General features: G+C 41.5%; 1 protein-coding gene across 1 annotated transcript in view; it reads right to left on the reverse strand.

The window, feature by feature from the left end:
• Positions 1–19,136, reverse strand: part of NOX4 (NADPH oxidase 4) — a 137,473-nt gene extending 118,337 nt beyond the window's left edge. The window contains exons 1-6 of the mRNA XM_074943164.1: positions 19,026–19,136; positions 18,318–18,402; positions 17,327–17,424; positions 14,944–14,971; positions 8,931–9,003; positions 4,755–4,835 (exon numbers count right to left, since the gene is read on the reverse strand). Of these exons, the coding sequence (XP_074799265.1) occupies positions 4,755–4,835; positions 8,931–9,003; positions 14,944–14,971; positions 17,327–17,424; positions 18,318–18,402; positions 19,026–19,067 (407 nt within the window). The 5' untranslated portion in view covers positions 19,068–19,136. The remainder of the gene's footprint in view (positions 1–4,754; positions 4,836–8,930; positions 9,004–14,943; positions 14,972–17,326; positions 17,425–18,317; positions 18,403–19,025) is intronic.
• Positions 19,137–22,474: the final 3,338 nt, after the last annotated feature.

A 22,474-nucleotide genomic window follows, 5' to 3' on the forward strand; every position in this document is an offset into this window, starting at 1 on the left:
TACCAACAGCCCTGATGAGCTTAAAACTAAAGCTGGTTGAAACGTGTCTGTCACAAGATGCCCTTTTTCCAATTTGTAAAAAATTGTTGACATTTGTTTAACTTTTTTTGTTTTTTCTCAAAAGATTTCATGCCTTTATTTTTTTTCAATTCTTAACCATTCCTAAAATGTTTTCAATAATCAAAAAATTATGTTTATCAAAAACAGCGCTGTTCCGTAAATACAAATCTTATCTACCAAAAACCCAGTCTTGGGTAAACCAAAATCAAAATTGTTAACTATTCTGATAACATTTGAAATAAAAATTTTGAACAAAAGAAATTGAAAAGGAATCAAAAAAAAATTTTTTTAATGGTTGGTTTCAAGTATTTCAAAAAGACAACAAATTTGAAAATTTTCATGAAACTAATTTTGGTTATTTTGACTAGCTCTACTTATAATCTAAACAGACAAGACAGACAAAAAGGTGGGATGAAAAGGAAAAATTCAGTAAGATGGTGAACTAAGGCACAGACAGATTACCAGATTTCCCTCAGAGGACCCAGGATAGCTGCAGCAGAGCTGGGAATTGAACCCGAAATCCTGTGTCTCCTTAGGAAGAAGGCTACTCTTCCTCTCATAGACTACTCTTCAAACTTCTCTATACAGAAACATAGTGCACAGCAAGCTGGGATGTAAATCTACTGCACACCAGCCTGCCACCCACTAAATGGCCATGGGGATCCTGTTGCAGCGCACTACACGTTCTGCAGTGCACATCAAAATGCACTTCGGAACATCTAGTGCTCGGCAGCAGGGTTTACATGGCCACTCAGTGTGTAGCAGGCTGCTGTGCTGTAAAATTACATCCCAGCATGCTACACACTAAATCTCTGTACAGACAAATCCTTCCCTCCCCCTACCCTTGAAAAGTGTATATGTATACATATATTATATATAATTTGGCCACCTCTCATGTCATGTCAGGATTATAAAAACTCCGTTTTGATAATAGCGTTTTTGCTTTCATGCAGCGTAGCCCCAGCTTTCACTGAAAATGGAATCTTAAACAATCAAGCTACAATACATCCAAAACCACATTATATAAATGAAAGACTAACCCTGTTCTTTGAACATTATACTTTTTGACACACATTGTGTCCAATACACAAGATATTATCGACTAAAAGTGACACACAATCATGAATCATTGTCCAAAGGCACCGATTCTTTGATAAACTATAGAAGCTATTACCATAGCTACAGCCCCTGAGAAAGCTATGCGCTCCTTGATAAATTCAGTACCACCACATTAGTCACTTCTATCCCCTCCTCCAATCTCCGATAAAGAATATATTTAAAACACAGGAAAATAAAACTTACAAACATGTCCCAGTTTTCAGATCATCAGCCAGTATTTAATAAAGTATTTGCCATGAAGACACCATTCCAGCAAAGCACTTAAGCACGTGCTTAACTTTAATACATTAATTACTTAATATTTAGTCCTACTGAAGTTGAGTTAGCTGCAATGATGTATGATTTATGTCTGGGGTTTTTTGAGGATTATCTTGGCATCCTCTCTCTGGTGTCCCAGGGTGGGTTAAGCTCTGGTACTTCGGGATCTGATCGAGGACAATGAATGGGTACAATCTTAAGAATTCTTCATCGGGTAGGAGATGTCTAAGTCCTTTGACAACTATAGCAATAACACTAGGGTCAGATCCTCAGCTGGTGCAAATTGGTGTAGCTCCTTTGATTTCAGTAGAACTAGCCCAATTGACACCAGCAGAAGAGCTGGCTCCAAATGTTTTAGTAATCCTTATGTTTGTAGAATAATGCCGTGAAAGCATCTGTTTTGTGTTTCCTATTGACTTTTTGCTATCGTTGGCTTTAATACCAAAGCCTACTTAAAGTCTGGGGCATCTGTAAGTCACTGAAATGCTTTGCAGGTCTTGTTGCAAAAAGTACCACAACAGCACATGCATTAACTATTAAGGCTAGTTCTCTTCTCCCCCTGGGGTGAGGATGAAAGAAACAACAAAGCATACATGACAGATGTTAGTTGTGTCACTTAACGCGCTACTGGGAGGTGCTCAGATACTGTCGTGACCCGGGCAGTATAACAAAATACATAGAATAGAACCACGAAACACCCCCAGGAGAGCATCTGGGAGGAAAGGGCATGGAATATCCTAAAAAAATCCCCTTTCAGAATCTTCCCCAAATCATTCCAGTGCTGGGAAGACATTTGTCCTCTGAAGAATGAGCTGCCATTCCCATGCAAATCTCAGACATCCTGGGACCCCTTGTCCATTCCCCTGCTCCTTGACCGCTCAGCTCCTTTGGAATCATGCTGACAGTCTTTCCTCCAGCTGCCAGTGCCCTGGGTGGGGGTGGGGAGGTTTACTGGTAACTTTATTCAAAAAACCTTGCCAACGGTTAGGTGTGCTGATACCGCAGCCTATCAAGCCAGGTCAGGCTTGACAAAGCCCTGTCTGGGATGCTTTAGTTGGGGATTGGTCCTGCTTTGAGCAGGGGGTTGGACTAGATGACCTCCTGAGTTCCCTTCCAACCCTGATATTCTATGATTCTATGCTGACTAATATTGTCTCATTGTTTCCTTGTGTTCTAACCTGTCTGTCTCTCTCCACCTGTTGTATTTTGTCTTATAATTAGATTGTAAATTCTTTGAGGCGGGGATCATCATTTTGTACAGCACCTAGCACAATGAGGGTCCTTGTCTATGACAAGGGCTCCTAATCATAATAAAAAAAAAATCTGTGAATTAAAAGAAAAAAACACGCTTCTGTTTGAAATGTTTTTTAGCTTCTATTGTTACAAGTTACATCTTACATTTACTATAACTGATAGAGGGTAGAAAAATGTTTTCCTCTAGATTTTAGTTTGTGTATGAGACAGCACTTTGTGCAGAGTCATTGTCACCAATTCCCCTGTATAGCCAGGCAGGTTCCAGTCCTGCAAGAACAGGGGTCTGCACAGGGAACCACCTGCCTTTTATTCTGTGAGAGATGGGAGCCTTAGTTTGTCAGATTCCCCTGTTGGGTCTTTCATACAGCAACAGCGAAGAGGTGGGGAGAACCTTTTTAAAAAAAACATGAAAAAGTTAGGAATCATGGTCCAATGTAAAAACCTGATACTTGGAACTCTTTTTTTAAAAATTCTCTAGATTTCAAGTTTACAGTGCTCTATTTCACAGCTTGTAAAATCCAACAGCTACTCATTGTTTACCTTCAGACCCTACCAAGGGAGACAAGATGAGTGAGGTAACATCTTTTATTGGACCAACTTCTGTTGGTGAAAGAAACAAGCTTTCAACCTACAAAGAGCTCTTCAGGTCTGGGAAAAGTACTCATTTTCTCACACCAGTGCAACTCCTGTATGTATTTAGCTGTGACTCTGAGTACCTTTCCCAGACCTGAAGAAGAGCTCTGTGTAGCTCAAAAGCTTGTCTCTTTCTCATCTCAGTCTAAATCAGGAGTAATTCCAGGGAAGTCAATGGACGAGGTCCTTAGCTGGTGTCAATGATGCAGCTGCTTTGACTGAAATGCAGCTGTGCTGATTTACATCAGCTAAGGATCTGGTCCAAAGGAGTTGAACTGGTGTGAGAAACTCCACAGTCTTGCACCTTGTGTGGTTCTGTGAAGATGTGACCAGAACCTGGGTCTGCAGGACAGGTGACACCTCCACACCACTCCCTGGCAGCAATGGGAAACCTGTAGGCATCACCATATACTTCCTGTGGAGATACAAACACAGGAAGTATCACCACAGGAGGCTGGACTGACTGCCCCAGATTGGTCCAGGCACACTACTTAAGCCCAGAGGAGTTCCAGGAAGCATCTGTGCAAGGAGGTCGACTTAGCTGCCAGTCATTGTGATGGATCCGCCTCTCTGCTTGCTCTCAGACCCTTGGCTCCAGGTTGGACCCTCGACTTCTACCCTTGAACTCTAACTCTGAGTCCAGCCCGATTTGGTACTTGGACTCTGACACCGGCTTTGATCCCTGGCTTCAGTACTGGGAGGCCAACTCCAGCTTTCAACCTCTGGTTTTGGAACCTGGACTCTGACTGTGGCTTTGATCCTGGGCTTCAGTGCTTGAACTCTGACTCTGGCTACAGACCCTGGCTTTGCCCTTTGAATGCTGGCTCCATCCCTGCCCACTGGCATCAGTACTAAACCACAGCCCCAGTCCCGAACTCCAGCTATCACTCTTAGATTCTGATCCTGACCAGATTCTGATCCTGGTCTACCTGGACTCTGGCTCTGGCATTGGGATGGACTGCCCAAGCCCCGCTCGTAACACTTGTGTGGTCATTTACATCCATAAAATGGTTGTTTAAAATGGTTGGGGAGAGAGAAATAATTGTTGTGGTACAGTAATGGGGACGTGGAGAAAGGAGAGACAAAGGGAAGAGAGTGACCTCACGTCACCCTTTGCCAGCAGCCAGCCAGGGTGGTTCTGGGGGCAGAGCTAAACAACATTTATTTTAGTTACAACCAGAACTTGGTGGAATGGGCAAGGAGCGGGGTTTGGTTCAGGTTTTGACCCTGCTGTGTTCTAATCTGCTGTACCAAATGATGCTCCAACCACAACACAAGCTTTACCTGAACAATTGCCGCTGTTAAATACTGACCAGCACAAGGTCATGTCAGGAAGATGCCACTTGGCTCCCTGCCTCAATGCCCTTCTTTGTGAGCTGTACCCTCCTCAGTGTGCTTCAGGAACAGGGACAGTTTATTTGGTTACGTACCCAGAAACATGCACCAGCAGCAGCACGTAGAAGACAAAGAAGAGGTTGTGTGTGTACCAGAAGATATCGTAGTTCAAAAGCCTGCAAAGAATAAACTGTGGTTTAATGCCATTTGCAGATACTACACTCAGTCATTGCTAATTACAAGCAGCTCTGTGTATCTAGATGAAAATTATAAACAGAAAAAGCAAAGTCCAATTCAGCTAGGGTCCAAAATCCAATTCAGTTATGTAAAAAATATACACACACATTTGCCCACATTGAGTTGTTGAAAAGGAGAGGGGACTGGGTAAGCATGGAAGTGAGGGAAGGAGAGCAGGGAGTAGGAGTGCATGCAGGGAACTAAGGTATGGAGACTAGCCTGTTTTCCCAGGTCTCTACACAGCCTTCTACCCCACCCCTGCTGCCATAATGGCTCCCTGGCCCCAAAATTCAGCCTATAACCACAGTTCTGCCACCAACACTGGCTCCCTCAGGCCACACCATTCACCCTGATGCTCTTGTAGACATTTATATTTTAAAATATTGAAAGTAGCTATTAAGCATTTTAAATACAAATGGGTGTAATGGGAAGTGGGTAACGAGGTGTGTGGAAGGGAGGTAGTCAGAGAGTTGAGGGAGAGGGGAGAAGGACTGAAGGAGGTGCAGGTAGTCATGGTACACACACAGGGAACTGAGGCAAAGGGCAACAGGGGGGAAAGTATGAAGATACTTCAGGAGTTAGCGTTGACATACAGAGAGGGTTTTCTGGAATCCAGGGCACACAGAGGTAAATTGCAGGGAACAAGCAGTGCCACATAAGTGCAGGACAAAGGGGAAGAAGGACTTCCTTCTATTGATTATTTTAAAAACTAGGGAAATTCTCCCCACATAAAAACTCTGTGAACTGTCACTTAACTTTATTCCTTTCTCCATGAATACAATCATCTCTCAAAAAAACTAGGAACTCACTAGTTAAGGAAATATTCACCCATAAGCTACCTATCTTCACAAATACACAACACAGCACATTCCAACCCTGTACAGCAGCACAACGTATTCTCTTCCAATACAAACCTTTATCCCCATCCACAATACAAATCAAAAATTAAATCATACACAAACTTAACTCTTACTAGATAATTTAAGAAGCTATTCTTAAGACACTGCAAACATACACTAAGTCTCTCTCTGAAATGTCTTTGTCTCCTTTTACCTAGACAGCTTATATCTGGCACATTGCCTAAATATAAACATTATTTCTTTTTACTAAATCAGAACTTTTTAAAACACATCAGACTGCTTCTTATCTACTATCTGTCATTCAAAATAGACATTTATCAAAATCTAATTTCCTAGAAATCAGAGTTCTTGAAAATCTGGAGTTCAAATTGTGTATTTAATTCCTACTTTGGAAAATTGGCCTTGGTATGTGCGTGGGTGTAGATTTGCATTGGAAGGGAATGTGTATGTGATGGTTTATAGGATAATAATGTGAATGACTATTGTTATATGTGATTGAGAAGATAGCTTGTGTATGAGCAGTTTGGAACTTATTTAGGAAGCCCTGAATAAGTGGTGTCCTATATTTTAGTGATTAAGTTCATGGGAAAGGCCCTGGAATAAATTTAACTTGTAACTGGATCACATTTCAGCATTTTTCTGTATGTTTTATTACATTTTATAATAATTCAACCCCCCTCCTAGCAAATGGCTCTTGAATGAAAAATGGAGAGTTGCTACACAAGCTATCGCATGAAAGAAAAACATTTTAAAAAAATTAAGAAGATTTTTCAAGAAGTGTATTCAACTGGTTTTGTTCTAAAATTCATATGTCAGAAACTGTTTATCCATTTCACCTCACATTTGTATCAAGCCTTTATTTATTGCAAATATAGAGACAGCATGAAAGGAAGTGGAAAGAGTTTTCAGGAGAAGACAGAGAGGACATGAAGGAGCAGATGGGATTACAGGAAGAGAAACGGGCTTGGACACGATAGGTGGCTGCCGAGCTGTGGAATGCTTGAAGAAAAGAAGCTTGATCTTTATACAGAAGAGGAGATGCCACTGTAATGAATCTAGAAGAAGAGGCACTGTTGGAGCACTAAGAGAGAAAAATGAGATTTTGATGGGAGCGGAGTTTTAGGGAGGGGAGACTGGAGGGCAGAAGGTTGCAGTAGTCAAAACGGGATATAACTAGTACACAGTCTTGGAAACAGGGAAACCTTTGTTGCCTGGATCAGGAAATTACTACGATAAAAATTTAAAACTGTTCATTATTTCCAAGAATGTTTGCATTGCATCTCTTTCTCTTTTTTTATTTAAACAAATGCTGCTATTATTTTCTAATTTATGTTGGCCTTGGAGAAAACAGACTTTTGCTTTTGGAAAAGCACCGCAGAGCTGTATCAGTCTGAAGTGATCATTTAGTGTTTCCACCTTTTATGAAATGGGTTTGGCTTTGGAGGCAAAGCCTTCAGCATAGCTTACATCCTGCCCAATTATCCTGAAATCTTATCTTGAGTCTAGCAGCACTGCAGTCTAATCCTGCTCAAATTCAGTGCTTCTGTAGCTCCACCTGGGGCTGCCAATTAACATAAGAATGGCCCTAGTGGATCTGATCAAGGGTCGATCTAGCCCAATATCCTGTCTTCTGACAGTGACCAGTGGCAAGTGCCCCAGAGGGAATGAACAGAACAGGTAATCATCAAGTGATCCATCCCCTGTTGCTCATTCCCAGCTTCTGGCAAATTCCCAGCTTCTGACCTCACTAAGGTCCTGATTCAGGAAAGCATCTGTGTTCAGGGAAGGTTCTTAAGTACATACTCAACTGCTTCCTCAATCAAGGCCTAACAATAATAATAATAGCTAGCTAAGACATGCTGGTTCAGCAGTGTAACTTACATATGCCTAACTGACGTAATTGGGACTAATCTCTCATGCTCTGAGTTAGGCACATCTGTAAGTACCTTGTTGAACTGGGATCTAAAACCCCAATTCTGCAAACACTTGATTCTTGATTCTACAAAATCATTAATCTACTCAAGTGAGTACTTGATAAGAACTACTACATTAGCAAAAGTTATGCATGTGTTTGCAGGATAAGGGCCTAAGGCCAGAAAGGCTACCAAACTCGATCCTGTAGGCTGTTGAGCACTCTGACACTTAAGTCCTTGGAGCAGGCACCACACAGCATTAAGCCGCTGGTGTTCACAAGGACTCTGCACTGAAAAGGGTAAGATACAGTTCCCTGCTCTTTCTCTCTCTAGACCAGGGATCGGCACCTTTAGCACACGGCCCATCAGGGAAATCCGCTGGCGGACCAGGCCAGGCCGGTTTGTTTACCTGCAGTGTCTGCAGGTTCAGCTGATCGCGGCTCCCGCTGGCCACGGTTCGCCGCCCCAGGCCAATGGGGGCTGTGGGAAGCAGTGGCCAGCACATCCCTCGGCCCATGACGGCAAACCGCTGCCAGTGGGAGCTGCAATCAGCCGAACCTGCAGACACTGCAGGTAAATAAACTGGCCCGGCACGCCAGCAGATTTCCCTGATGGGCAACGTGCAAAGGTTGCCAATCCCTGCTCTAGACTGTCATCTCCATTAATAATGTTACCTGAGGCTTTGACCAAGAATTATTGTGTTCAGTTATGAAATGTGGTACCCAGAATTCTTAATATCCCCTTAAAAAGACACTAAGTCAACTAAATGGCACATTTCTATCTGAAGTATTTTGTCAATTTATTGTTACAAGTAACACCCAAGAAAGGATGAAGAAAAACTACATTAACCTCTGATTTTTCCAGATTTATTTTGTGCATTTGACAGCACTTTGTGTACAATTAGTTTCACTGGTACCACTGTACAGTCAGTTTACTGTGTTGCCTGTGTGGATCTTTCACACAGTGATGCGGGAGAGTAAAACTGTCCAGATTTCAAGTTGACCATGTCTCTTAAATAAATCTACGCTCTGAAAACATCATCAATTTGCATATTTATTGTACAAATACTGATTCCAAAACTTAATGTGCTAGTTTACCTACAAGTTAGTGCAACAAATGAAACAAGATATTTGATATTTTCCTTCCATTTATATAATGCCTGTTACATATCACTGTAGTTGCTCTGTATTCCTTCTAATCTGTGGCAGAATACGATTGCTCAGACTGTGATGTTCAATGTAATAATCAGTTTAAGTCTTACCTGATAGCATATGTAGAAGCTGTGCACATTAGGAATAAAACTAACACCATCAGGACCCCAGTCAGTCCTGGAACTGCAACATAAACACACATAGATTTAAAATTGTAGTAGGAAAAGGTATACTCATCTTTTATGACCATTTAAAGTGCTGGTCTGTATTAGGAACACAAATCATGTATTGATCAAAATGATTTTTTATTTCATTTATGTAATGTACTTATAAGAGCCAATTTTCCAAATGAACATAGTTTCAGAGAATTTTGTGCAAAAGAGATTTTCACTGTTATTCTCCATCTGGAGAGGGGAAAATATGTTTTCTTCCTTGCATTAGTCCAAGTATATACAGATACATTTAAAATTCACAATTTACTGTTCACTCCTCCTCTTGTACCCCCTTTGCACCATGAACCAGCTAGATCTCAGCAGGTAGCTTTCTAACAGCACAGGCTTTCAGTTTGCTGTAAAGGCTGGTTTTATAATAGCTTTTGAAATCTCTTTCAAAGCGAGTTACTTGCAGAACATTTCCATTTTAATTTTGAGTGTTAAATTTTTTTTTAAATGTACAGCTCTCCAAAACAGCACAATTAAAAAATTGGTCGCAGACAGAGAATTTCAAGCAAATCAGTTGCAATGCCAGCTGTTGCTAAGATCATTTGCAGACCCATTTTACCCTGAAATGGGAAAAATGCTGCAATTAGTCTTCATGACATAGTATAAAGTTTGAAGTTGTTGACTGTAGAACAAAACCTGCGAGGATGAGCTGCAGTCAGCATTCCAGAGTGATAGGACAAAGATTTTAAATTACCTACCTTAATGCTGGCATCTGATTTTCAAAGTTGGTGGCTTAAGAATTATGTATAATGAGCAAACACTTAAAAGCCATGAAGAGTTACATATGAATATTTTACCTCTTGAAGAAAGCAAATCATTCAGGGTTTTAACATGTAAGGACCCAGGCCTGCAAAGCCACATGCTTAATATTACATAAAACCAATAGGACCACTCACAGTGTGTAAGGTTAAGCATATGCCTAAGTCTTTGCAAGATTATGCTCTAAGAGCTTGATCCTGCTTCCACTGAAGTCAATGGCAAAGCTTCCATTGGTTATAATGGGGCAGGATCAAGTCATGTTTGCTTCCAAATGTAGGCCAAAATTTTCAGAAATGATGAGTGGTTTTAAGTGTCTCAATTTTTGAGTGCTCCATTTGAGACTTGACTTTTAGAAAATACTGAGCACCAGAAAACCAGACTACTTTAATGTGCCTAAAGTTAGGGACCCAAAAATTGAGACACCCAAAATCAGTACTCATTTCTGAAATCTTAGGATGAAATCCTGGCTCCACGATCAATGGGAGTTTTACCAAGGACTTCAGTGGGTCCAGAATGTCACCCTAGATCTTAGAAAAAACAAGGAGAGTTGCAATACAATTTGTCTCCTTTCTCTTCATTTATTCTTTTTAAATATAGATTTTCAATCTGTGCATGACTAAAAAGTTATCCCCTCCTCCTCCCATTACCCCTCCACTCCACTCAAAACACAGCTGCTAAAATCAGCTTCCTAAGCCTTCATTCCAGTCATGTGAGCCCACTCTTCAAACCCCCAACACACTTGTCCTTCTCTTCTGCATCAAATTCAAGATTCTTGTTCTCACCTACAAACCCCTTCTCAATTCTGTCCCCACCCTACTTATCTGCTTTTATTTATTTTCCCTTTACCCCCCCACACCATTCCTGATACTCCTTTAGTGATGGCAACCTTCAACATCCATCTGTTTCTCCCACAAGCCTCTTCACATTTCCTAGTACGCTGCCCCTCAGCATGGAGTGTCCTCACCGGATTAATCCATAAAGTCATCATCCTCCTTTGCCTCCAAGTCCCATATCTGCTGTGTTGCCTTCAAGAAATCAGCCACCAAATCTGATTGTCAGCTCCTTGGGGCAAGGACAGTCTTTTTGTTCTGTGTTTGTACAGCCCCTAGAACCATGGGCACTAGTCAATGGCTGGGGCTTCCTAGGCACTATGGCAATAATAATAACTAATGGTTGGTCAGGGATAGCTCATTTTATTTAAAATTAAGATGAATGGGAACTATCCGTTTGTGCAATAGCACCCCTGTACTCTTATTGCTGCAACCCCTGTCCTTCCTTCCTTCCATCCTCTTGTCGTTTCATTTGTTGCCTCCTGTCTCAAACTAGATTGTAAACTCTTCAAGGTGAGGACAGTGTCTACCAATGTGTTTGTACAGCACCTAATAACAACAGGGCCCCAAACCTAGTTGGGACATCTAGGCACTACCACAATTCAAATAACAACAATAATGGTGATTCGAAATGGTTGCTGCATTCTCACCTGAATGCTTCTGCTATTTTTTTTTACAAGTTAAACTCTTAAAAATTTAAAACTATACTAAAAAAAAAAAAATTAAACCCCCCCACACCTTAAGCCTTAAACCACCTGTGCCAAGTATTGATTCCTACACTGCAGGATATGCAATCCCCCTGCATGGTTTTGATCTCTCTAGGCTGGAGAGCATAAATGAAAATCTGGCCTCTGTGAAGAAAATGGAAGGTCTGATACTGACTTCAGTGGGACAGGACTTCAACACGTGGGCACAATGGGCTGAAAGAAGGATGCTATTAAATTACTGATCTAGAGAGTCAGGCCAAAACATCCCTTATGAGTGAATACACTGAGAAGTGAAGAGGAATGAAAATGACACAAGGTTTTCCCCTAGCTCCCTTAGGGAGACATGGGTTCCACCTTGCAGGCTCTCACCCTAATACAGTGCATTCCCCAAGATCCACACAGCTCTCAAGGTATCCACAGAAGCAGGGTCATTCATGGAGAGGCTGTGGGCTGTACAATGTGCACTCAGGCCCTCTCCCTGATCCAAGGCAAGCTGCTTATACTTTATTTGCACCTCCTATTAGATGTTGGTTTTGATGCACCCTCCCTCTTCCTCCTCCTTAGTCTGTGAACAACCCTCACCTTGAACACCCACTGAATGCCACATCAATGCCAACTGCACTACTTTTATCAAAAGAAGGCTGAAGGGAGAGATGATTACTATCTATAAAAATATCAGAGGGATAAATACCAGGGAGGGAGGGGACACAAGAACAAATGGATATAAACTGGCCATCAACAAATTTAGGCTTGAAATTAAGTGAAGGTTTCTAACCATCAGAGGAGTGAAGTTCTGGAACAGCCTTCCAAGGGGAGCAGTGGGGGGCAAAAAACCTAACTGGCTTCAAGACTGAGTTTATAGAGGGGATGAGATGCTGAAACTGCCTACAACGGCATGTAGCCGATCTACGACTGCTTGTAGCAAATATCCCCAATGGTTAGTGATGGGACACTAGATGGGGAGGGCTCTGAATTAATACAGAGAATTCTTTCCCAGGCGTCTGGCTATTGGGTCTTGCTGAAATTCTCAGGGTCCAAATTACTGTCATATTTGGGGTCTAGAAGGAATTTTCCTCCAGGTCAGACTGGCAGAGACCCTCGGGAGTTTTTGCCTTCCTCTGTAGCATGGGGCCCAGGTCAACTGCAGGTTTAAACTAGTGTAAATGGTGGATTCTCTGTAACGTGAAGTCTTTAAATCATGATTTGAGGACTTCACTAACTCAACCAGAGATTATGGGTCTATTACAGGAGTGGGTGGGTGAAGTTCTGAGGCCTGCAATGTGCAGGAGATCAGACTAGATGATCATACTGGTCCCTTCTGGTCTTAAAGTCTGAGTCTATGCCAGTTAGGCAACAGAGTTACACCACCATTTAGATTATCACTGATTTTCTATGGAAGCTGCACCAGCTGACACCTGGTCTAGATTTGACTTAGAACCTTTGAAAACTTTGTTTTCTATAGACTTCTAATTCCAGTAAGTGCAACAGGAGCAAGAGACACCGGACCCCATCATGCAGTCCTTTCAAATGAAACTTTTTTTGGCTTGTTTCTATGCTGTCTTGCACCAACCCCTGCCAAATCAGAATAGCAGCATTCTGTCTTCATTCTGAACAGGGGTGCTCAAGGTGAAACACAGCAGAAAAACAGACCCCGTAGGTGCCAATGGGAGTTGTGTCTAAGCCAGGAGAGCCTGCATCAGGCCCAGGGAATCCATTCCATAATGGGAATACATTGTTCTCTGTCATGTGCATGCAGCTAAAACCTCTTTGCTCATTTATTTTTATGATTATAGTTGCTTACTTCCATGTTGCAGTTGAATCATTCTAAAGCTGAACTGATCCTGACATAAACCAGCTGAGACAACCAGTCAGTGTTTTGGTTACATTTATTTTTCTAACATTAGATAATACAGAAATATGGTTTTAATATTATGTAGAATCTCTGTTTGAAATTATGTTCCACTGACTCATCTGCAGAATAACAGCACTGAAGACTTTGCTCACACCACTCCAAGGATTTCTATAACTCCTCCTTCCTGACTACTGGATAAGCAAACCTAGGTTCATCTCGTCAGATGCTTGATGTAACAAATGGCAGATTTGTATAATACCAACACAGAAACTAAATATTTTGTCTGGAGTGTGACGATGAAAAATGGCGAACAGTTATGGTTGTTATTTTTTTGGTTTGCAGATAACAGAGCAATACATTATCAAGCCATTATATTGAATGCGTATTTTCTAAATATTCTAATTGAGGTATTGTTTCATGGTCTCTGTGTATATAATGTCTTCTGCAGTTTCCACAGTATGCATCCGATGAAGTGAGCTGTAGCTCACGAAAGCTTATGCTCAAATAAATTGGTTAGTCTCTAAGGTGCCACAAGTACTCCTTTTCTTTTTGCGAATACAGACTAACACGGCTGTTACTCTGAAACCTAATTGAGGTTACTGAATCAGTATCACACAGCCTCAGTTAGATCACAGTTTTCTTTTGAAAATAGTGAAATTTTCCCTGCAGTCATCTCAAGTTGGGGGGAGGGGTTATTATCCACTGACACTCTGTGAGGCAGCAGCTTTCCCTTTGTTTAAGGTTAATCTGACCTCTGAGGGACTGAACACCCTCAAATCTCACTGAAGTCAGGCAAGGAAGTTGAGGTTCCTCAGTACCTTGCAAGTGCTAAGCCTTGCAGGACTGGGCTGTCCATAAAGGACAGGTAAGCAGATGAAGTGGGTCAGTTGTCATAGAATATCAGGGTTGGAAGGGATCTCAGGAGGTCATCTAGTCCAACCCCCTGCTCAAAGCAGGACCAATCCCCAATTTTTGCCCCAGATCCCTAAATGGCCCCTTCAAGGATTGAACTCACAACCCTGGGTTTAGCAGGCCAATGCTCAAACCACTGAGCTATCCCTCCTCCCCTGATATCCTATAACAACAAAAAGCCCCTAAAGTCGGGTTCAGGCTATAACCTAGCCCTTCAGTTTGCCTCCTTCAGAGGCTCACTCCACTTCTAAATATTAGGAGAGATCTATTGAGTGACCTGTATTAACTTGGAGCAACAACCTGGACTAGTCATCCCCCTTACTCCCTGTCTCCATCAATGTTGCTCCATGAGATGAGGCTCTACAGCAGTGGTTTGCAACCTTTTTTCATTTGTAGACCCCTAAAATTTTCAAATGAAGCTATGGACCACTTTGGAAATCTTAGACATAGTCTGCAGACCCTGAAGTACCCAGGGACCACAGGTTGAAAACCACTGCTCTAGGGGGTCCACCCTCTGATTTATTTTCTCTCTTCTCCAAAAACTAAAGACCCTCATCCTTCTCTCGCTGAAGTCAATGGAAGTTTTGGTTTTGACTGGAACAGGAGCAGGACAGGTCCCCATGATCATTTGTATATTGCTGTGTGGATACAGTGAAATACCTTTAAGAACACTTAGGAACACTGTGGTCCCAGCTCTGCCCCTAGAGACATGGAGGTAAATCCCACTGGGGGTGGAAGTGAGACCCTTGTCTGGCTGACAATATACTTCTGATTTGATTGCAATATGAAATCTAAACTAACTAATCAGCTTATCAACTCTGCACAGAAGGTTACCAACTTACCAGTAGTGAAAAGGAGTTTCCTGGGGTCCTGAAAAATAGACACAAAAACACACAAAAATCAGTTGCTATTTATCATTTTATATCTCTTAATATAAGAAACTGCTCATCATTTCCACATGCCTCGCTACGACAGTCGATCCCTAAACCTGGCTGTAAAAGTGGACTGCGTAACTGATAATAGAGAACGATGACAACTACGTTCAATCAATGTACACTGAACCTTTTGCCAACCCTTGCAACCATTTGCAAAAACCAAATGCACACTGAATAAGAAAGCAGAGTAGTGAGACAATCAGACACTTCTCTGCTTTCATAGATAATCATTTTACAAAACAACTTTCCCTAGCTACTGAATAGTTGTAGGAGAGGGATGAGATTTTAAAGCCGAATATAAAGACAAGGGCAACTATGTTGCTCCCATTGAAGTCAACTGGAGTTTTGTCACAGACTTCCCTGGGAGCAGGAGTGAGCTTAACATGGCTGCCTCAAGGAGTTCACAATATCAGGCCAAATGCTTCTCTCCACTTCCTTGTGGGAGGTTTGGGGGGGAAAAGGAGCAGCAGTGAGTGGAGGGGAAAGGGCAGAGTGCCAACACTATAGCATGTTTCCACAATCCCCTTGATCCTGAGGAAGTCCCTCTATGGCCTTGTCTTCATCAGTGTGGGGGAAAGTGTGTTCTTACCTCGAGTTAACTACCTTGAGATAAAATCCTTGTGGAGGCAAGGCAGTTAGTAGTTTTTGTATGAGTTAGCTGGTTGAGTTAAAGGTGAGGCTCCTCCATAGGCTTTAACTCAACCTGCTAACTCATGTGAAAACTTCTAACTGCCTTGCCTCCACCAGGATTTTGCCTCAGGTTCATTCATTCAAGTTAAGAACACACCCCTTTTTTTTTTTTGGTAGTGAAGACCAGGTCCATGAGGATTATGGGTGAGAGGGGCAGGCTGAGGGAAGAAGCAATTAGGGAGCAAAGGAGACAGTCATCCTCCATGGAATCATTCCTCCACTCAACTTCAGAAGGACTCTGTGAGCATAAGTTAACACTGACCTTGTAAGCACTAAATGATTCCTATTTCCCCACCACCTTGGGCAAAGCCTACCACCCAAAGAACAGTTAGGGAGCAATGCACAGTGGGGAAGCCTGTGGGAGCATTACTCCTGTAGGCAGTGCAAAGGCAGGAGAAGACTTTAAGACTTCCTCAGGCCAGAGCGTTTCCCACAAATGACTTTAGGCCCTACATTCTGATATGATTTAAGGAGGCTACATCAGAGATAGAAAAGTCAGCTGAGTATGGCATTTTGCAAGCAGAATGCAGCTTCCAGCCTAATTCAGGCAGACAACTAAAGCCAAAATAAAAGTATCCGATACTGTTCCCATTCAAGCCAACAGCAGTTTTGCCATGTCTTGACTTGAATGAGAGCAGGATTGGCCCAAATCTTGTCATCCTTCAATCCATATGTCACATTACACTGTCTGTGCAAAGCTGCAAATGCAGCATCTATTCTCCTGCCTCTCCCATTTTATAAGGTCCAATGATAGCAGCATAAATGATTCAACAAGGCCTGCCCAGCAGCAGGGCAGTAAACTAAGACAGAACAGTGAAGTGACTTGCCAAAGGGCACACAGAAAGGCAGTGGGGGAGACTGTTGCTGGAGATGTGGGTCTCCCAGAACCACCCTCGCTCACATGTTTGGGGACTCTCACTCCTTTTGGTTAGACGTCGGTAGGAAGATTAACATGATAACGGATACCACCTTAAAAATTAAACCATCATCCTGAAAACTCTCCACCTCCATGGAAATCTTGGTTCTCTAGCTTGGTTCTCTAGCCAAACAACTCATGTTACAGAAACGGAAAAGAAGCCTGCCTCCAGGGACAGAAGCTTGGCTCAGCAATGTGGCTGTCCTGGCAGCTAAAGAGCAGGTAACATTTTGGAGAAGAGGGACCCCAAGACAAATTGGCAAAGATATGGTCTAACTTTTTAGAAATCTTTCATTCCTAGCAGATAGAAACCAAGCTGTTGCTCTCCTTTTCCTTCCCTTCCCCCTTTCCTTTCTTTCCTTTCCCTCCCTTCCCATTCCTTTACTTTTTTTCTTCTTTTTGTCTTTTTCTCCCCTTATTTTTGGGGGAGGGAGGATTAATAAAAAATAAATAAATAACTGAAGTAACTTGCTCAAGGTCGCACAGAAAGTCAGTGGCATAGCCAGGTCTCCTGACTCCAGTCCTAGTACTCTAGCCATCGAAAGGAAGAAAAAAAATCAACAGGATACTGCATTTTCACAGTATACAAGACAAACACCACTGTACACATCACTCATGGAAACTATAAGGCACCATACAAGTTACAACTATTTCAAGGAAAATATAAAAGAACAAGTCACCCACCTCACCGCGGTAGTTTGCTGCATTTAGTGCCAAAAATTCTTCAGTATAGTTCACAGAGAAGTTAAGGACATTCACCAGGTGTGCGGCAACATGTAAGACTATAAAACGGAACAAATCTCAGTTCACTAAGACGCATTTTGAAGATTATGTGAAGCCCCTAACACTGGTAGCTCATATGTGTAGGTGGATCCCTGTTCTTACACACATGAGTTTGTAGATCTGGGTCCCAAGTGACTGACTAGGCTGATTCCGTCATTATAATTTAGTCTATCCTACTCCTAGCCTTTATATATAAACTACCTGTTTATCATTTTCCTTTGCATATTTGGAACATTAAATTTACTGACCTGCAGATTTTATATAAGAACCTTCTTTATGGAACTGATCCAGCTCTGACTGAATTCGATTGGAAAACTCCCATTCACTTTAGGGGAAACAAGATCAGTCCTAAGACACCATATGCTATTGTTGTACTAAGTGAGTTGGACAGATAGGCTGATATGAAAATAGTACTCATTTTGAACCTTTTAAAGTACTGTAATTTATTTTCCCATTATAATTTTGATTGGGAAACTGAATTAAAGGACTGTGTCAACGCTATGTTAATACTTCATTGAAAGTGGCAATATTTTGTGATATTTACCTGTATTGCCCACACGTTTGCAATAGATCTTTTCATCTCTAACATTCATGCCTCCTCATTTAAATTGACTACATGTGGTCTGAAATCAGTTAGGACGGCATCTTTTAATTTGATTTCATATAAGAAATAAGAACTGACACTTCAGAACCTGTAACTCTTAAGGAAAGTCTTTCCACCCACATTTATATCCCAGGCTTCAAAAATGTCTGAGAAAACATTCACGCGTCTAAACAAAGAAACACAGAGAAAAACTACCCCAAAATGTACTGCACAAGAAAAGCCACAAGTGACTTGTATTGTTTAATATGCTTCCCACATGAGCTAGTGCTCAGCACAATAAAATCTTACCTGAAAAGACACATATAGTAACACCACATGTTACATGGAAAGTTTTACTTTTATCCAACAGCCTTCTTGTTTTCCTGCTGGCAACCTAGTAAAAAAAGAATTCAAGCAATCTCTCTTCTAAGATGAAGCAATGGAAAATAAAGTTAAAAGTAATTGATATTCTAGACATGATTTCTTTGTCAAATTAACTTTTATACGAGGTTTAATGCTATTTGATCACACCACCTACATTTAGTAGAAACAGGATTGGACACAACAGGGTAACTCCATGGGCTTGATGCAGAAGTTACTGGAAGATGATGTTTGGTGTGTGTTATTCAGGAGATCAGACTAGATCAACATAATGGCCCCTTCTGGCCTTAGGATCTATGGGGATAAGGCTTCACTTGCGCTCACTCTTCTTGTGCACACGGGCACAAGATAACCTTACTTACCAAAGCAAGAAATGTTCTTAGCGCTGGGTCCAACCCAGCTACCAGCCAAGTCAATATCAATACTTTCCTTGGCTTCAAAGGGATCCGGAGCAGGGTCCACACACAATGTATCTACCGTGCACATCTAGGATACCTGTCTGCAGACCAGTACTATCTACAGCCAAGCAAATGAATAGTAACTAAATATGTGTGTACTGTAACCTTTCTAATATTTCTTAGGAATCTGTCTATGTGCATGGTCCTTATTAACTGATTGATTCTAAATGTTGTTTACCTTCTGAGATCCTCGGAGGAGGGCCAGGAGAATACGGCACATCGGTAAAAGGACCAGGCTGCAGTTCAGGTTGAGGACAGATGCTGAAGCTCTGCTAATACACAATCCTAGCTGAACAAATACAGCAAGAGTCAGATTATAGAGTGTTAGTATGGTCCAGTGGGTAGGGGGCTGGGCTAGGCTAGGCTAGGACTTGGGAGACCCAGGTTCAATTCCCTACTCTACCACAAGTTTCCTATGTGACCTTAGGCTCTCTGTGCCTCAGTTACTCCTCTAAATAAATAATAGTACTTCCCTAATTGATAGGGGAGTTGTGGGGATAAATGCACTAATGACTGTGAGGGGCTCAGGTATTATGGTTGGGGGGGGGCTATGATAGATTGTAACAAAATATATATTACACCCTTAATGTCAAAAATTAAGGTGGCTTTACAAAATGAACTAAATTTGTCCCAAAGAAACAATTTTGAAGACCCTGTAGAGTACAGCGACCAGATAGCAAGTGTGAAAAATCAGGACGGGGGTGGGGGATAATAGGTGCTTATCTAAGAGAGAGCCCCAAATATCGGGACTGTCCCTATAAAATCGGGACAGCTGGTCACCCTACTGTAGAATAATTAAAAGAATTCTTTGTTCTTCCCTAGAGGAGCTTGGAGGTGCCTAGTTTTTGCCTCTGAGAGCAGAAGAATCTGGAAAGATTTTATAAGGGGCAGGACTCAGCCCCATAAGTAACTATAGCTATAGTTCAGACCTAGCTACGTAAAAGAAGAGAGAAAATCTACTGTGAGGATTTGTTGACCTAATCGTAGGCCTGATCCAACTCCCACCAAAGTCAATGGAAAGACTCACTTTGACTTCAGTAGGAATTGGACTGGCCTCTTTTTATGTCAAAAGGTGACATCTCACTTGGAAAGAACTGCCACCCTAAGCAACGCTCACAAGCACATGGAATGGAATAAATCAAAAGCAACACTAATGTCAATGGAGCAACCACCCTCTACGTGACCAGAGGGGTTACACAGCCATAGTTAAAGAGGAGGAAAGGATTAAACAGCGTGAAGATCCTCATTAGCCACTTAACTAAAATTTAATGACTTTGTGCTAAATGAGCCAAAGAACAATGTCATACGTTAATTCAGCTAAAATGGAAATAATTGTGCCGTTTCAGAGACGGTTGGAATAGACTCACAGTAGGTCCTTACCAAGTCACACACTGCTAATAAGCACATTCCCTAATTTGGACCCCAAATCAGCAATGGGGAGTTGATAGCTGGGAACTCCACTCACTAAAGCTTTTATAAAATACGCTATATAACATTTACTGGTCCACTTGGATCCTAACTAATTAAACCTAAACCTCACGTCAAATAAATGAGCAAAGTACACCTTGTGATGCCTTCACCCTGTATTTTGTCATCTTATTGTACTGTGTTTGCTCATTCCTTTGCTAATTCACAAAATTTAGCAATTTGCAGCAGCTCTCCCAGTTATTAGTTTGAATTTGCATTTTTCTCTTAGCTTTTACAAAGGAAGCAGTTAGACTGTCAGTAGATAAAGACATTTTATTCCTAAGGGACGTCTGTAGAAATACATCATCTCGCACACACACAAAAAATGATCAAAAAAGTATACATGTTAAAAGACAAGTCATTTTTGTATATGTGTATTTTTAAAATATAAATGAAAATAAAAATATAGTATCAATTTTTAGGATACGACTGATTGAAATTTTTGTCCTTTTTCAAAAAAAAATAAAACATAGCTATTTTTGTAACATGTAACCTCAAATGTAATCAAAACAATTTCAGGTTTTTTTCACTTTCTTTAGGGGGGAAAAAGAAAGGAAAGGGGAAAAAAGGAAAGAAAAAAAGAGAGTTGGAAACCAGGAGAGGAGGGTCAGTTTACAGTTAGTTGAAAAATTAAAAAAAACAAAACCTGTGAAGTGTTTTGGAAAAAAATGAAAATTTGTCATTTCTTTCTACACCTTTGTGTGGAAAACACAATTTTCCCACCAGCTCTAATATTACATATACATACACTCTCAAATAAAATAATTAACATACACTTCTCATTTAGAATTCACACAGTCTACCAAGATTACGTCCACTGTAACATTAGAGGAGGCGCTGTCTTCCTGATGAGGCATAAAACTAAGATCTAAACTCGTTATAGTCATTAAAGATCCCAGGCATATTTTATAAAGGCAGAGGTAATAACCCTGGCTTCTTGGCCGATTTCTGACATGGGCAGTTATATTGCCCAAACAGTATTAACTCATCCTCTTTGATTCCTGTCCTGTTATTTAGAGTTGCTGTGTACTATTTAGGAGTGCCAATTTCCACTCCAGAGGGGCTGCATTACAGCGATAGATGAAGAGATGCCTAAGTCTTGATTACAGATTATTATATAAAGGACAGAGGGGACAAAATCCTGTGGATCCCTACCAGGCACAGAGCCACAGAAAGGTGGTGACGGTAACAATGATCTTATTTTTACATGGTACCTTTCATATAGAAGGATCTGAAATCACTTGCACAGGTTTGGGCCCGGCGGTCCCCTGTACTGGGAAAGGAAATTGTGGAAGGTTGCATGCCTGCACAGAGTTTGCAACAGTGGATGATTCTCCCCTATATGCCCCATCTCTTTGTAGTGAGTTTGGCCACAAAGCCAACAGGTACCTGAAATATGCACAGATTGTATGAGATCTTCAGTGGAGTGGGCCACCTGGGGGGAGCGTCTGTGCCTCCACATTGGCTCCCAGTCCCCCCGGCTCCTTTCAGTCCTCTGAGTTAGAGCTGAGCTGCTAGGTGTTCCCCCCATCAAACACTAGCCTCCAGAGAATGAAGGGAGACTCGCAAATGTCCCTAGTGTTGTGATGATGGCACGAAGGAGTGATCACCCACTCACCACACACATACACCGTGGACCTGCTCTCTGCCATATCAGGGATCTATACCTCTGCTGAATACCAACTGAGCTGCTTCCATGGGAACAAGGACAAGTAGGATTTAGGTAAAAGAGGCCACAGTCATCAACCCACAGTTCAAAAGGGGTAAAAAAAATCATTTGAACATTGTGGCATTCATAGTAAACATAGTACTTCTATTTCCTTGCCATAGATTAGGCTTAAAGTGATTCCCAGGTTATGCAAAATGAATCATTTTAGAACATCACAAATATTTTTGGAGTATCAGAAAAGTGGCAGTGTTCTGTTTCGCTCTGGCATATCTGTGTACGCTGAATTCTGGAGGGGTGAAGTTTGTTGCTATTTTCATTAGTTATTATTTCTGTAAAGGAAGTCTAGAAATGAGCTGTATATGTCAAAGAAATAATTTTTAAGAAACTGACATTAAAGTGTTTAAACATTTTCATTAGAGGCTTTTGACCCAAAGAACAGGTTAGAGAATCTCAGTGATGAAATGAGAAACATGGCAATGATGTGAACTACA

This window comes from Natator depressus, chromosome 1 (assembly GCF_965152275.1).
Source record: "Natator depressus isolate rNatDep1 chromosome 1, rNatDep2.hap1, whole genome shotgun sequence".
In the NCBI taxonomy this organism is placed as follows: Eukaryota; Metazoa; Chordata; order Testudines; family Cheloniidae; genus Natator; species Natator depressus.